Source organism: Chaetodon trifascialis, chromosome 19 (genome assembly GCF_039877785.1).
Source record: "Chaetodon trifascialis isolate fChaTrf1 chromosome 19, fChaTrf1.hap1, whole genome shotgun sequence".
Classification (NCBI taxonomy): Eukaryota; Metazoa; Chordata; class Actinopteri; order Chaetodontiformes; family Chaetodontidae; genus Chaetodon; species Chaetodon trifascialis.
Genome location: NC_092074.1, coordinates 11084614 through 11101721, shown reverse-complemented (window position 1 = coordinate 11101721; position 17108 = coordinate 11084614). Strand labels below are relative to the sequence as shown.

Genomic DNA, 17108 nt, shown 5'->3' with positions numbered 1-17108 from the left:
CCTTCTCCATTCCCACACATGTAGGTCAGAAAGGATCTTGTAGCCTACTTTGGCTACATTTCAATACTTTTGACCAACTGCTTTGATCGCACCACCAAGGTTCACGTCTGATCGCAACCTAATTATCTTCTTTTAGCGGGAGCAGCTAGTGGAAAGAAAAAACAACTGAGTGTGTACAAGATGTGTATGATATGTAAATATGTGGTATAGTCAGTGTCTAGTTTCCCGTCAGGTCTCATTAACATCTGTTCTTAAAATTACCAGAATTTTCACACAAAGCTTTTCCACATAAACATAACAGATGCACCTGATGTTTCCTTTCACGAGACTTGATGTGGGTTGTGTCTGTAACCACGAGATTTCTATTTGTCAGTGCAAATCATTTTCACTCTCTGTAGTTTTGTGCTGCCTGACGTTGCATGCTGACCATGCAAGTGCTGTTGCATGGTTAGCTATGTTTTCTAACAGCCGTCTGTCAGATGGACGTTGCATTGGGTAGGGATATGCACTTGCATCTTTCTCTGCAAATAAGTGTTGATCCATTACATATAATCTCTCCAGAAGTGGTGGTGTAACACATTTTACTGGGCCTGCAGCGTCAACACAAACCAAGCAATAAAAAGAAAACCACAGATCTTTTGTGTGGAAGGAAAAATCTGAAAATCAGAAGGCTACGTTTGCTTGCTCTGTAAACATCTAGTTTGCTTTAATGTTAAAGGAATGGTTCAACTTTCAGGGAAATGTGTCAAATCACTTTCTTGTTCCGCATTAAAGCCAACAATATGTGTGTTTTATAGACATTTTGTTACCTTTGGGCAGAGCCAGGCTAGCTGTTTCCCCTTGTTTCCAGCTTTTATGCTAAGCTAAGCTAATCAGCTGCACACTTAAGCTTCATATTTAGCATCCAGACATGAGAGTGGTAGCCACTCATCATTTCTCAGCAATGAAGCAAACACATGTATTTCCCCAAATGTCAAACTATTCCTTTAAATAAGTGAAAACCCATTGCTGCATTACACTGATGCTCTCAGTAAATCCCCTTCTTCTCTGCACTCACACCATAATCATATTAAAAAAGAGACTATGAGGATTTGTTCTAAAGAACCAGCTGCTATATCTCTTGAAGAAGCTACTAAAACATACCCAATCTGTGTGGGTGGGTGGTGTGTAAAAAGAAAAAGAAAAAAAAGGAAGAAGGTTCATACAGACAGAAACAAAAACATTCAGGCCTCACAAACAATGCTGCTCTCCTGAGATCCAATTAATAACACATTTCACATGTCACAAAGTTCACATATTACAGACTGCAATTCAGAGTTCATAAAGTTAACACTTAGTCGGTTGTATAATTATATGAATGTGCTGTTAAATACAACATCGCACCCTGACCTGCACTCCTACACAGCACAGAGGCTGATATTTGAACACATTTCCAGCTGTGTAACCCGGATTCATCGAGACCTGGTGCTGGAGAGCCTGCAGTGACCCACCGAGTCCCTCCACTGAACCTCCAGCGGGTTCAGCATCAGTGATTAGAGCAGCTGTAAATCTTAGTGGGCTTTCACTTCCTTGCCAGACTAATAAGTGAAAGCTTCACCTCTCAAAACTGTGAATCACAACTTGGTTAACCCTTCAGCACCTGGTTCTAGTCAAATCTTGTCCTCGGTCAATATTTCAGGATTTCCTGACTTACTGCACAAAACAAGACACTTCAAGGGAAAGCAGATATTGTTGCACACTCGGCTGATGCACACAAGCTTTAATTGCTCTTGTAGCTGGTGACATGCATTTGTCTTTGCAGCAAACTAATAATTCCACTGGAGTTTTTCTGACATCACCTCTGTCTTACTATTTAAGTGTTTGTGCACAAAATCTGAGCAGCCATGTGTGACTCCGTATGCATTTCAGTCTTTCTCTCTATGCTATGTGAAAATGTGATTGTGTGTCGACACCCAGCTGCAGCGGCTTCATGCATACAGGTGTCCTGTCGTCCAAGAAAGCCTGTATTGGGTTTCTGGTCATTGTCAGAGCAGGTGCAGTGAATTATCTTCCTGTGCACGTCTTTGTTAAACCCTTTTTTTCTGTAATCTTCTACCTTTGCATCCTTTCTTTTCCCTGCTTCCAGCCTCAAGGCAGGATCTTGACTTATCCAAAGTGTAATGTGACTCTAAAGGACGATTACTTTCCTTAATGGTGGACTGGTTTCAGAGACAGGAGACAGCAGCGCTTCACCCTGTCTCTGTGTCAGGGGACTCGGGCAGCACTATCGTCATCGCGGCACATGCGGTTGAAGAATTCACGGAAGTTTATCAGCTGATTCACAACTGAAGTCTCTTAGTTTATGACAAAATTTCACAGAAAAGGGAAGTAGAATTACCACAGCCCTCTGTGTAGGTGTGGGGGAGACCGACGCCTGCCGCAGGATAGCGGATTTGTGGTCACATACACACAGTGCAGATGGCAACTGCAGTTGCAGTTTGGCTTTACATCAAATTTCTCAGAAGTGTTTTTCTATGCCGCACTCTTATCTGGTGTTAGACTACTGGTATGTTGGCAAAATGTCCATGCAAATGCTTGTTACTTGGAATATTTCACATAGTGTGACAGCAAAAACTCCTTAAGTACAGAGAGAAGTCAGACAAAGCAGCATGCAAAAGAAGAAATGGTCTTATTTTGTCTGCTGTGGTCACATATCAGAGCATACAGGTTAAATTTACTGTCATCATCATTCTGTCTTGCTTTGCTGCACATATAACAAGCACAGATGCACACAATATGTGTCCCGAAAGCACCACCAGTGGTCAAAAACTCCACATCACACCTTTAATTTTGTTGTCATGAGACATTTGTCATTTCCCATCCACTATGATGTAGCAGCATCACATATATGATGTTACGTAGAAAAGACAAACAGCACTCCTCAGTGATCCGGCACTTATTGAAGGAATAGTTCAATATTTTTGCAAAACGTTTAATCTTTCAAATGTGATGAGGAAACTGACACCACTTTCATGTCTCTGCATTACGTGCAGAGCTAGATGTCAGATGAGGTTAGCCTTGCTTAGCATAAAGATTGCAAGCAGGAGGCAACAGCTAGCCTGTGTCCAAAGTTCAGATCCACCTACCAACACCTCTAAAGCACACTTATTAACATGCTGTATCTTGTTGGTTTAATCTGTACTCAAAGTGATGTGAAAATGACAGTTTGTGGTTTTACTGGGAGTGATGTGCTCAAACCATCTCTTGACAAATTGCAGATTATCCAGGCCCAGGCTCTGTGCAGCATCTTCAGCTCCAGTGTGGGTTGCAAAATACCATTGGTGAGCTGAGGCTTACACAATGTCTACACAGCCCACCTCGTGAAATCAGAACGTTAGCAGAGCAGTAGCAGCTGCAGTGCTACGTCAGTGTCTACACAGGATGTGTTCAGGCGCAGTGCTGAGTGTAGGTCACCCACGTTTGGCAGTGCTCAGGCTTCCAATACATAATCACTGTAGTTACATGTGTAAAACATAAGAAAATAGACTTAGAGGGTAAAAATACAGGTTGAGTGAAAAATGCAACTGAAACACTTCCTGTGTAGACCGTAAAGTAGAGGTCTCTTCAGGCAAGACAGTAGGAAACAAAGCAACATCATGGTGATGGCAAGAATAACCGTGAGAGGCTGCCAGCAGTCACTGCACCTTGCTAATTTTTCAGCAGGAAAATAAGGTGGGATGATAACATGTAAGTGGCCTGTATGATGCTCCACATACACACAGTATGCACCTGGTTCACACCAGACTAAGATCGCACAGTTCGGCAGAACAAAAAAGTGACATTCAAGACTCTACATGAGAAACATGCACCACCACCGTGCCTCAGAATGTGTGATGGTACAATACAAGGGGTGTTCTGACTCTGCCAATGGATGTTGTTGCAGTACTATTGTTAATGGGGTCCTTCCTCCCCCTTGAGCCAATTAAACAATACCTTTCTTTCTGACCTGAGTTGACTTTGATTCTGCCGTTCCCCAGAGTTTCTGTTGGGGTCGTTCAAGATTCTCTTTCATTCGCATTGAAAACACGTAGAAAATTCTGCCCTCTTCACACCCTCTAATCCACTCTGGCTCTCCCTTGAAGATAAGTGGAAACTACAGTAAGTGGATGACAATTCACTGAAGTGAACATTAGGCTCAGGTATGGGTGCAAAGTTGCCCAGCAGCTCACTTTGTTGAACCAAGTGCCCATAAGCGCATACATTTGAAAAAAATACATGTTTCGGTAGAAAAGGTGTGACAACAGTGATAGTATTACTGGTAATAATGATAATTTATAGACACAGTATACAGGAGGAATATTAAGAAAGGACTGTGGAGCTTCAGAAGTGTCGTAACATTTGTGACAAAAGACAAAGTTGTTACTAAAAATGAAACGATTTGCGCATCAACACTGATAGTGTGAACAAAGCAGACAGAGAAACGGAGCAGACGGTGGCAGCTGAGAGAGAGAGAGAGAGAGAGAGGGAGTGTGTGTGTGTGTGTGTGTGTGTGTGTGTGTGTGTGTGTGTGTGTGACGCTTGTCTAGACGGCGAGCAAGATCCTTCCCGTCATTGTTGGTTGGCATTGAGGGGCTGCAAAACAGGAAACAATCTCTGAGGGAAAACATGCAGAGATGGACATTAGAAAGCCAGAGACGCATACTTTAAAATGCAACATTAGATTTAAAGTATGAGCGGGGCTGGTTCCAACACTTTTTCTTTTCTTCATTATAACTTGGCTCACTACTGTGTTTTTCCTGCATCCCCTGAATGCCTCTTCTGTGACCCATTAAAAACTGAAGTGGTACAGCAAGTATGATTATATAAGTTTAACAGAATTAAGGCTGTAATATTACACCAGGTCTGTATCTCTTTGTCAAAATACTGAATGGTTGAATTCATTGTTTGAATGGTCTGTCAGTGATTCCAGATTTGGGTTTCTGAATCAGTTTGGGTCATTGTTTATTTGAGTGAGTCATCCATTACTGGACTATGACATGTCCTGTGGTGGGATTTGTTTTTTCGCGCTGGTGTGTTCTTAATGGTCTCTTGCACCATCTGGTGGATACAGCAGTCATTTCTGAAATGGCCTAGTAATACTGACATGGTTGTTTTCCTTTCTGCACATTTGAAATTAAATATAAAACTTCTGTTTCAGCTAATGAAGAAACATGGCTCTCCAGATTCTGATTCAATATATTATCATTGCACAGTGCAGTACACAGGGCTACTTTCCTATACAAGACAGTGTAAAGGAAGAAAGATGTATCAATCCCGATTCCAAAAAAGTTGGGATGCTGTGTAAAACATCCTTAATTAAACTGCATGTGATGCTTTGCTAATCCTTTTTTGATATATGCTCAGTTAAAAACAGTACAGAGACAATATGCATAATGATGAACCTCATGAACTTCATTTTGAAAATATATGCTTAGTCTGAATTTGATGCAGCAACATGCTGGGACAGAGGCGACAAAAGACTGGGAAAGTTGTGAAATGCTCCAAAACACCTGTTTGGAACACTCCAAGTCTAAACAGGCTCAATCACCTCAAACTGCAATCTAATCCTGACCTGTGAGGGGCAGCACTTTGCTTCTTGCTTGCCGGAAACGCAGAAGAAGATGTCCTTACGGTGCTACGTTCGGGATCACATGGTCTCACGTCATATTTGTCCCCGGTGGTTAGCGGTGTAGCTGAAAAAACGGTTGCTTCTTTTACAACTTTTATATTTAAATTAAATGGCAAACATGGAGATTGGGGCAGAGATCAGCAAGAAAATAAGAGTAAGTCACATTATGGGCGGAATATTAGTCATTTACTGCGGACTTAAGGGTAGTGTAGCATTGATGTTGCTAGCCAGCGTTAGCTTCCTAGCTATATTTGTCAGTCGAACAGTGAGGTATTCAGGTTTTTATTTACAAGGCCGAGGAATCCAACAGGCATGTTTACAAAATTGTTAGGAGCATTTTGTTCGACTTTTGAGGTAACTTAGTTAGCCCCACGGTACATTAGTGCTACGCTGTTCTTTGCTAGCTCCAGTTTTGTTGAAATGAATGGTATCAGTCGAGCCAGCATGCCGTCTGTTATTTGTTGTTAGCGCGATAATATCACCTGAACTGTGTTTTCGGTTTGTTTTAGGCTGCTATCAAGGGCAAGCTTCAAGAGCTCGGTGCATACATTGGTAAGTGAATACAGTGCTCATTTTGTTGCGGCTTGCGTGTCAGTCAGATATTATATATTTATATGAATGTTTTTCCTCTCTTTGTTGATTCAGACGAGGAGCTTCCTGACTATATTATGGTGATGGTAGCAAACAAGAAAACCTCCCAGCAGATGGCTGATGATCTCTCCCTTTTCCTTGGAAACAACACTATTAAATTCACAGCTTGGTACGATCGAAACCATCCCAGAAATATGTATTTCCTGTTCCATTAAATGTTCTCTGCACTTCTCTATATCCTATAACTTTGGTTTCCTTGATTGATTTCAGGCTACAGGGTGTCCTGGAGAAGTTAAGATCTGTTGCAGTTGGTAAGTCAGACTATGTTGAATGCATGAAAGATTTTCTCCACTTTTTAACCAGCTGCTGCTGTAATTTCAGGCCCTTCCTTCCTGCTCCTTGTGGATCACTCATGTTTTCCTCTTCCCTTGTCTACGTGGTTGTTTCAGAGCCTGCATCCCTCAGAAATCCACTCCAGGCTGACGGCGGTGCCCCGGCTGGGAGGAGCCGATCATCTGTAAGTGAAGACGGCAAAGCAGAGGAGTCAAAGGTGCTGACTGTGTCCAGCTCACGCTCTGACAGGACTGAAGCACGCGTATCCAGTTCCGCTCATGAGAGCAGGTACCAAGTGCAAACATTTATTCATTTATTGTCCTCATGTGCTGACATTCACTCTTTATATGTCATTGTCTTGAACGGCACACATTCCAGAGCCTGCAAATGTAAAAACCACTCTTACCTTTGTTATCAGGAGAGCCACCATAGAGAAGAGTTCCTCTCGACTTACCTCCACTGTTAAGCCCCTCATGGAACCCCTCCCCTCAGAGGCTGTTATTGACATCAAACCAGAAATGGACGATGACTTCATTGCTGAGGACCCTGTAGAAATAGGCACCAACCATGGTCGAACACACGGCAATGCTGGCCGGCCCACAGCTGAAATCTATAGACCAGGTCAGAGCAAGTTTACATCAATGGGCTCTGCAGACATGTGTCGACCCACAGAGGGATCCTCACACAGCAGAGGCAGCAGAACCTCCAGAACTGGATCCAGCAAGGTAGGATTTGAGGAGACAGGTGCATAAATACACAAGCTGTCTTTTGCTCACATGCTGTCTCTCTGTTGGCAGAGTGTCAGGCAAGTGTAGGTAAGCATCCCTAATAATGATCTGCCGTCTTTGTGCAGCAGGAGGAGTTTTCACGGAAACGCAAGGCACCAGTGGCGAGTTCGGTGGTGCGAGTGAGCCGAACGGCAGACGAGGACAGCGATGATGTGGAAGAGGAGGATGTGGGCTATGGAGGAAGAGGCCTGTCCAGTAGAGTGTCCCTACCCTCCAAACCAGAACGCAAGTCAGTGATGGCACCTCATATGATATTTGGGAACATTACGCGGTATACATTGTTGAATTAGAGGACAAACCCAGATCAAATTCACTGTTAAATTTTGCAGCATTTGTGATTTGTCTTATTTTGCACTGCAGTAGTAATCATGAACCTTTCATTGTCACTAAAAAGAAGCTACAAAAGACAATCTGCCACTGACTTCATCCTATATTCTCTCTGAAATCAGACAGCAGACATCGGTAGCCGGGCTTTACATTACTTTGGTTTCTGTTGTTTCAGACCTACTCTCCCTCCAGCCAAGCAGGCCAACAGGAATCTGATACTGAAGGCCATATCTGAGGCTCAGGACTCAATCACCAAAACCACAGCCTACCCAACAAGTACGTTTTAGGGTGTTATCATAAATGTGTCACATGTCGTTGTCCACTTTCTTACACAAGCTCCCCCCCCCCCCCAGTACCACAGAGGCAGACTGTTCCTGTGGCACCTCGTACTCGCTTGGCCAGCAGTCAAGAGATGACTGCGGCCATCCAGCTGGTCCAGGAGCACCTCCACAGCCTGGCCCCCAGGGTTCAGGCCTACACCTCCACAGAACTACCTCCCTCCAGAACACCTGGTGCGTGCAGAGTAGAATTATGACAGAAAACTTCCAAAATACACATTTATTTGTTTATTTTATTTGCGATCCTTCTTCTGGACAATTATGCAAACTAGATCATGTTTAATAGATGATACCTCATTTGCATATATGCAATTTCAGAAAACTTGTAATACAAAAAAGTAATTGTCTTAATGTAAGTAATCAACTAAATTAATGCCCATTGCAAAGAGTGCTGGATATGATTTTTAGATTTTAGTCTTTTTTGTGTTGTTTTGTTTCTTTTTTGATGTTATGATTTTCCTCCCCAGCTTCAGCGAGATCTTTAGCTTCACGCCTGCAGTTGGACTTCACAGAGAACAGCGATGGGGGAGAGCAAAGTGACTATGGTGAGACTTTATTTGCTTGTTATGCTTTCATGTGGCTACTTTAACAAAGTGCTGCAATAAAAGTGTTTCCTCACAAACATTTACTCAACTTAGATCATTTAAAAGTAGTAACTGATAATAAACTCCCCAGAGGATGTTTAATTCATTGCCTTCAGCGATGCATTACACTGACATGTCTGCGTTTGTGATCTAGGCATTGAGATCGCTGCAGGCAGCGAGACAAAGACGTTTGACACCCGCTCCTTCATAGTGAGTCCACCGCAACTTCAAGAACCCTCAGCCAGAAACCAGCAGCGTCTTCAGGTCAGAGAGGACGTCCAGTCTGCCTTACTACGCACTGTCCAGGCCAGGTACACACACACACACACACACACACACACACACACACACACACACACACACACACACACAAGAGGTGCACTCAAATCTGTCCTTCTGCATGGTCTAAGTGTGTTGATTTGTCATGATTTTCTCTCTCATGCTAGTAAGGAGAGGGGCGACTCTGCCAGCCCCAAGTTCATAGTGACTTTAGATGGGGTACCAAGCCCACTGGGAAACCTCGCAGACTATGAGATGGAGCTGGATGGTGTGAGAGCACCCGCAAAAGTCACAGAGGCCAGCATCCATGTCAATAGGGAGCCCAAAGTCAGCGTCCTTCACAGACTACAGGGACCAGTCACAGCATTAGAAGGTGTGGGGTCTTGTCAGCACACATATACACAGTATTTGAGTGAAGGGTTGTGTTTTTATTGAGTTAAGGCTTTTGGTCATATTCCTTTTACTCTACTGACAGATGGTGTGATGGACGTTGAGATGGCGGAGGAGGACGCTGGCCCTTTAAAGAAACAGAGAGTGATGGAGAGATGCAAGTTCTGGCCCGTCTGTAAAAGTGGAGATGAGTGTTTGTACCATCATCCGACAACACAGTGCAAGTCAGTATTCTTGTTCAGAAATTGGAGATCAATGGGATTCTTACCGCACAGAATGCACTAAATGAGTTTTTTTGTTTGTTTGTTTTCTGAAGGACTTTTCCCAGCTGCAAGTTTGGGGATAAATGCCTTTTTGTCCATCCTAATTGTAAGTATGACGCCCGGTGTAGCAAGCCAGACTGTCCCTTCACTCACGTCAGCCGCAGAAGCACAGCTGCTCCTCCGAAAAGGCCAGGTACTCTCTCACGAGCACACTCTGTTCAGCCTCGCTCTGCCAAAACACAGCTTTGAGAAACGCGTCTCCAACTCGACTCTTTGTGTTCGCAGCAGTGCAGCCAGTGCAAACCACCACGAGTGTCTGTCGCTTCTTCCCAGACTGCAAGAAGATGGACTGTCCGTTTTATCATCCCAAGGTAACAGATGCTGTACTTGCCTTGCCAACTTGTTTGAAAGAGTATTGACAAGAAGAGGAATACATTTTGTTTCTTTTGAATAAAATGCTGGAAATAATAGAATTCAGATCCAATTAAGAATTGAAGTAGTTGTTAGTTGCAGCCTATGTATGTTCCCCTTTAAGTTAAATGGGAACTTCGTTATTTGGAAGTCACTCTGTTATTTACGTTAATGCTTGCAGTCAGAAAGCTGCAGCCTGACTTTCTAAACGTGGTCCCTCTTGTCTGCAGCCTTGTCGCTTTGCGGGGCAGTGTAAGCGAGCTGGATGTACCTTCTACCACCCGACCACATCTGTGCCTCCAAGACACGCCCTGAGATGGACAAAAACACAGAGCAGGTGAACAGAGGGGGTCACACAAAGTGAATGTCCCATAATGTGAAACTCAGTATGGTTCAAATTTTTATGCTGTCAATAAAAGTGTCTCCTTGCGTAATAGTGTCATAATAGAGTCTCCACCAACTCATGTTTGATGTTAAATAAAAGACTTGATTTAAATGATGTCATTTGTTTATTTGTAATCCCACTTATAGTGCACTATAAAGATATATTAAGGTTGAAATGCACCTAATAAAGAAATCTCGTCCTGTTTCTTTGCATCTACTGAATGCTGTCTGTCCTTCTCTCTCACAGCTAATGAAGTCCAGGGATTCTGACAGAAGTCTGCTGATGGTTAACACATGAGGCTGTGGAAGATGTTCACGATCGATGTTCATGGACTTTCATTTTCTCAATTGACTGTTTTTCTAATTTAATTTTAATGTATAGTTTGGACTGATTTTTAAGAGACGTGTTTTGTAAGATGAACAGTCAGGCGTTTGCTGATGCTCTCAGACCATTAAAATACTCCACACGTTACTTTGATCCCATCATTTGTCTCTTGTTCTTTAACAATGTTGGTTCGTGGAGATGTTTGCCGCTGAAAGATGGTCATTTTTAAATTTTGAGGGTAAGATCAGGCAGACGATCAAGAATGTAGAACCAAACGATAAAATTTGCAGTTACATTAAAAAGAACACAGTTTATATCCTACTAATAAACCATGAGATGCTGACACACACTGATGAAACATTTGTATGAATATATGCCATCCAGTGAGGTTTTTGGCTGTTTGAGATGGAGAGAAGCCTTCAACGCTGCAGATGGACACCATGACTTTTCTAATCTTCACATGGACAAAAATAAGAATAATAATGTGCTCTCTAAAGCAGAAAATATCTGAAATGTATCTGTCCAAAATCAGAATTACAACTATGTTAACACAGTTTAATGTTTTCCAAAATAAACTCAAACTCCTATATATTTTTCACAAACTCCCGGGCACAAGAAGAGGTCAGCCAGGCCTAGTTTGTGTTTTTAAGAAAAGCGGAAGAAGCAAAAGACATTCTTATATAATTTTGTTTCATACACTTATGTTAAAATGAAAACATCTGTATGTGTATTGTGGTAAATTAATAGACATGCTCTGTGCACCGAGGGCGCTGAACAGACAGGTAAACAGCTCAAACAGGCAGATTAACAGAGTACATGCAGTAGATACAGTGAATTGAGCTAGAATGTTCTGAGACTATCGTTGAAATGTGATTCATACAGTTATGAACAAGAAAGCACATTTTCGTCAAGTAAGCGGTGTAACTTTGAAGCTTTATCAGCCTTCATCACCGCAGCTGCAGTCTTATTTCCCGCCGCTAGAAGCCACTGCAGCGCGCTCCTTGATGACGTCATGTTTGACCAAGCTAAAAGCACTATGAGCGTGGATAGCTACCGCCGGGTGCGGTGGCGCGCGCCTGTAATCCAAGCTACCGGGAGGCTGAGGCTGGCGGATCGTTTGAGCTCAGGAGCTCTGAGCTGCAGTGGACTATGCCGATCGGGTGTCCGCACTAAGTTCGGTATCGATATGGTGCTCCTGGGGGAGCTCGGGACCACCAGGTCGTCTAAGGAGGGGTGCACCGGCCCAGGTCGGAAACGGAGCAGGTCAAAGCCCCCGTGCCGCTCAGTAGTGGGATCGCGCCTGTGAATAGACGCTGTAGTGCAGCCTGAGTAATACAGCGGGACCCAGTCTTTTTCTACCGTCAACAAACTACTGTTATAACACACAGCTCGATACATTTCATCTTTACATCACGCAGCTGCTTCATCACCGCTTCTTCATCCTCTTATTCCTGTGAAAACCCTTCACAAACCTGCTATACAGCTTGATCTACAGCGCCTCCACCTGGAGGACACCTGCAACCACACCAGCCTCTCTGAACGCTTCTCATGGCGTCCTGCAGGTGGAGGCAAACTAAAACTACAAACATTAAACGGCTTCCTGGTGAGTTACTCATAAACACACTTTCCATTCAGCTTTATCAGTGTTTTTGTGGCCATAGTTTCGTTCTAGTGAAAGTGAAGCGACTGTTTGAATGAAGTGAACACAGAAACATAGAGGGCCTCCACAAATTACAATCTTTACAAGTTTTAATGCTGCTGAATCAGAGTTGAACATTTCTTCTCTGTGTGATTATGGTGTGAAAACAGTTTATCTGATGTACATGTTTGCATAAAAATCCATTGTTTTATTCATTTAGCTTAGAGATGAACACATCAACTATAACTTTAAAGTGTCTCAGGTGTAAAAAAGCACGACCTGGAGCATGGCAGAAAAGGAACTTCTGTGTCTTTACTTTCCTTCAGAGTTTCCTTTCAGTCAGTTTTCACTGCAAAAGGGCAACAAACCACAAAGACCCAGCCTGCTAACTTGACTTGTACGTTCACAGCGGCGCCAAAATGCCAAAACACAGGATGATTGTCGCGTCTTCCCACACTGAGCACAGGGACTGCCTGATCTTTTTAAAAGGGTAAAACATTTTTCACTCAGGTTCAGTCACATTTCGGTCACACTCGTGTGGAGTATTCTGGAGTTATGTGACATGACAAGTAAACACCGCTTTAAAATGACTGAGAGAAAAATATGTAAAATGTGGCTAAACTGGCTTTACGGGGGCTTCCATCAAGTGTGTGACAGAGAGGTGCTTCAACCTTCTTGCCTTCTTGTGCAGACTTTCCTCTTTTTGTCTGTTGGCAAAAAAAAAAAAAAAAAAAAACCCCACAGAGGCCCATCCTGCTACCACAGTGTGAACAATCCCACACATTGATTGTTGCTTCTTCTCACACTTTAAGTAAGTGTAACTGAATTTTTTTATCAAGGTGAAATGTTCCTCTCTCTGAGGTCTGAGGACGTGAGGGGTGGTAATGATCAAGGTTTATATTGTATAACGTCCACAGTCACAAAATAGTCTCAAGTATCTGATGAATGAAGTGGACATGACCTTGATTTGCCCCTGTTGTTCAAACAGGGATGAAGATAATTGTTTATTATGACGGATGGTATGTGATAATTAAGTCTTATCAGGAAGTCTTTGGTGTTTAGACCCCACAGGGAGAGTCTGTTGTGGACGGCCATCACCCTGAGCAGCAGCTAGATGAATTCCCCCATGGAGTCCAGGCAGCGGTGGTGGCGGCGTTGGTGGCTGTTGACTGCTACTCTGATGAGGATGATGAGGCGGGTGACACTGCAAAGACTGGGCGGTGATGGGGGGGTGGAGGAGCCTGCATAACATCAGCATGAGGCAGAGAGAGAATCATATTCAGAGAGACAGCAGCAGGACGATAGGCCGGCAGTGAAGGCCGGTGGCATGCAAAGGAATCGTTCACCTGACTGAACTTTACCGAGAGCTTCATTTGTGGCTCTTTGTGACCTTGGCTGACTGGCTCTGGTGAGAGAGGATTGATGTAAAGTTACATCACTGAAGAGCTTCAGCACGAACAGAAAGAAGTGCAAATTTATTACCAGACCAGGTCAGATATTACACAGTTTTAGCAGGAAGAATTCATCCAGGATCAGCCTTCATCACTGCAGCTGCAGTTTTGTTTCCCCCCTCTAGAAGCCGCTGCAGCGTGCTCCATGATGACATCACCTTAGTTCAAGCTCAGGTGTCTGCAGGCCTTGAGTTTTAGGTGATTAGAAGGAGATTTTTTCAAAATGCCTTCTAAAGTACAGATTTTTCAAAACTAGACAAATGCCAGAAAGGTGTTAAATAACTACAAATAAATAATTAGCTACTGTTGTTTTTGTTTTAAAGGCATCGCCACTAAAGGAAAATAAGATCACTACAGGCGCAGAATGTTCTTCTTCAGCGTTTGATGTTATCACCGATGGAGCCTGTATTGCCACCTACCGGCCCGGCATGCTTGATGAGCGTTTGGAATCGTATTTGTGTTCCGATGTCTATGGACAACGAAGGTCGGACAGCCAGATTTTTGTTTTAATAATATCCGCTTGAAAAAATATTTGCATACATGTGGTCAAAGCCTAAATTCAGTATTGAAGCAGATCAAAGCCCCCGTGCTGCTCAGCAGTGGGAGGCGCCTGTGAATAGAAGCCATAGCACAGCACACACACCTGAACATGAGAGCTTTACATCACACAGCAGCTTCATCATCGCATCTTCATCCTCTTATTCTCGTAAAAAATTTCACAAACCCGCTGCCCTGCTTGATCTACAGCACCTCCACCTGGAGGACACCTGCAACTACGTCATCCTCTCTGAACACTTCTCATGGCATCCTGCAGGTGGAGACTGTTAGGGTCTGTAAATTTAACTTGAAATATTCTGTACAAAAAAAACAACTTCCTGGGGAGCAACAAATTGCAGATCCACAAACAGGTACTCTAGGAAACATACTAACAGGAAATACTCAGCAAACTGGCAGGGAACTGATGGGCCACATGCAAGGGATGAACCGACAAGGGAAACACTCACTTAAATAGACAGGGGAGGAGAATTAATCAGAGACAGCAGACATGAATCAATCACAAGGGTGGGAAAACACCGGAAGTAAAGTAAAATCTGACAAGAGGGAAGACTTCAAAATAAAACCAGATCATAACATGGCGATCCGGATGTGACAAAATTACAGATCACAAAATGGATTACTGTGGATCCAACTCAGGGATGTTCTCAGTGGATGAGGAAGCGTTGACTTATATCCACATTGATGTAACGTGCAAACAGTACAACATTTTGGAATAACTTGAAGAAATGTGCCTGTCTTAAAGAAATAGAAAACTCAGAGCGACCTATAGTGTATTTTTAAACCTAATGTGAAACTGCGTGAAGGTGGGAATTTACCACCATGTTGTTTCCCAGATGAACAGACGGGCATGCTCTTTTTTTTCTTTTTTTTTTCATGACAAACCGGTGAGAAAAACATTATTTCAGGGACAGTTACTGTTCAAATGTCTGATTATTGGTTAAAGATGAGTGTATAATAAAACACCAAACAGCGTCTGAGGGGTTAAAATAACTTCATGTGAGCATAATACGCTGGACTTCACACCTTTCAACAATGACTAATTAATGATCTTTGTTTTGAAGTGAATATTATTGAGTTCGGTGTAATTAAACCCACAATACGCGTGTCAGTGTTATGTTTACGGTCATCAGCGTCTACACGATTCTTCACTTTCCCTCCATTATTCGGTGCTTATTAGAAACCTCCCACAGTCATTTCCAAGGAAGAGAGACCACAAATGAGGGCATCTCACTTTGCTATCTAAAGCAATGGCCCTTTAGGGGTTTTTCCAAGTAAAAGCTAGGCCTGAAGAAGAGGAGGGACGGCTGTTGACAGCAGCATTTAAAATTCATTTAAACTGTACTACAGCTGTCACTTCTGCTAAATGTTGCTCAGGATTTGTGTTGTGTGACCAAGTGTGTCAAGCTTGAACTCCATTTCCTTTGATAAACTGCTATCAAGCCTGTTCCTCGGCTCAAGTGAGCACCGGAGCTAAAAAAGCGCTGAACAGGGCAAAAAAAATTGCCTTTGTTGTAATAATCACAAGCTGGAACTGAGCACAAACGCACCCACAGTTCACTGAAAAAAGTCCAAATTAAATAGCTGAAACGATCACAGTCCATTTAACATTTAAAAGACGTGTCGTATCTTTAGCACCTTTAGGTCATTTAAGGATTAGAGATAAAGTGATTCCAGAAGCTGGGCCACACTAAGTCAAAGCTGTGGACTTATTTTGTTTTTCTATATTTGTACTGTATTGTGTCTGTGTCCTGGTTAAAGCAGAATTTGACTAATCAGCTTTCCTCTGCGTTCTCTCTTTTCTCTTTACAGTCTCAACTCTTGGACAGCGTTAAATGCCACGCATTAGAAATGTCTGCCCTTGCCCAAGCTCTTCAAAATTCCTGCGATGGTAGAACATGTTTTTGTGTGGGAGGGCTGTTCTGCCAAGCAAAGCTGTTTTGGTCCTGATTTTTTTTTTTTTTCTCACAAGAAAATCTTGTTCTTGCATCACCAAATGCTACCTCGTGATGGGGGCAAACAAGAAAATAACACAAGAGCTCACATTATGCGGCTTCACCCCTGACATTAACGCAGATTTTTACTGGACGTTGATGCTGTGATGAGTGCCAGGCACATGCTCATACTTCTTTTTTCGGCACTTTCTGAAGTCATAGTGTGAAAGCACAAAATTTTTATTAATTTCCAGCATGATGCCCCCAAACCGCTGCGTACATTGAATGAATTTAACCCCCTCAAAATGTACATTTTCTTGAAGATTCCCCACATCGTCACAGAGTCATTTACAGTGAAAGACAATGAGGGAATTCTAGGTGGGTTTTTGGGGAGCCCCATGAACATTTCTCAATGCTCAAAGCCTTTGACATTTCTTCACCTTCTTGCAGCTGGCGTGTCGCAAAGCAAGAGAGCGTGGTACATTTCTGGAAATTACCATGAAGCGTGTGTAAATCTTCAACAGCCAGTCATCCATGTGGACTTTTAGGATGCGCCGTCTCTTGAGGACTGAGTCGAAACATCGTAGTATAGGTGCAGCTAAAAAAAGAGGAAGAGGGAATGCCCGTGATGCCCTTCTAACACACTAACACCCACATACGCCCACACGCACACACACACACACACACACGCAGACACACATTCACACGTGAGAAAAAAAGGTTGCAGCAAGGTTAATATCTTGTCTTTTAGCAGAATGTTTGTCTTTAATTTTAGTTGTGCGGCTACCAAACATTGGTTTCGACATAACATTCTTATTTTTCCTCATGTATTCTGGTAGGAACTTTGTTTTCTGAGGCTGCCAGTATCC

The 17108-nt window shown here is 43.0% G+C and overlaps 1 protein-coding gene across 2 annotated transcripts; it reads left to right on the top strand.

Annotated features, from left to right (window-relative positions):
* The first annotated feature begins 5667 nt into the window (after positions 1 to 5667).
* zc3h14 (zinc finger CCCH-type containing 14) lies at positions 5668 to 10820 on the top strand. 2 transcript variants are annotated; one of them, XM_070987922.1, is made up of 17 exons: positions 5668 to 5801; positions 6157 to 6199; positions 6293 to 6407; positions 6509 to 6549; positions 6688 to 6859; positions 6990 to 7296; positions 7425 to 7588; positions 7862 to 7962; positions 8040 to 8198; positions 8492 to 8569; positions 8763 to 8919; positions 9055 to 9260; positions 9363 to 9501; positions 9594 to 9733; positions 9826 to 9911; positions 10182 to 10288; positions 10583 to 10820. In XM_070987922.1, exons 1-17 carry the CDS (start codon positions 5757 to 5759, stop codon positions 10584 to 10586), a joined length of 2064 nt encoding a protein of 687 aa, XP_070844023.1. In that variant the 5' UTR covers positions 5668 to 5756; the 3' UTR covers positions 10587 to 10820. The 2 variants fall into 2 exon arrangements, with proteins under 2 accessions (XP_070844023.1, XP_070844022.1); XM_070987921.1 differs by having other exon boundaries at positions 5670 to 5801; positions 9829 to 9911; positions 10583 to 10817.
* Positions 10821 to 17108: the final 6288 nt, after the last annotated feature.

Excerpts from the sequence above, each read along its gene's own strand:
- zc3h14 (XM_070987922.1), top strand. The coding sequence starts at position 5,757 with ATGGCAAACATGGAGATTGGGGCAGAGATCAGCAAGAAAATAAGA. Across the intron at positions 6,200-6,292 it reads AGAGCTCGGTGCATACATTG|ACGAGGAGCTTCCTGACTAT; the intron begins GTAAGTGAATAC and ends TTGTTGATTCAG. Across the intron at positions 7,963-8,039 it reads AACCACAGCCTACCCAACAA|TACCACAGAGGCAGACTGTT; the intron begins GTACGTTTTAGG and ends CCCCCCCCCCAG.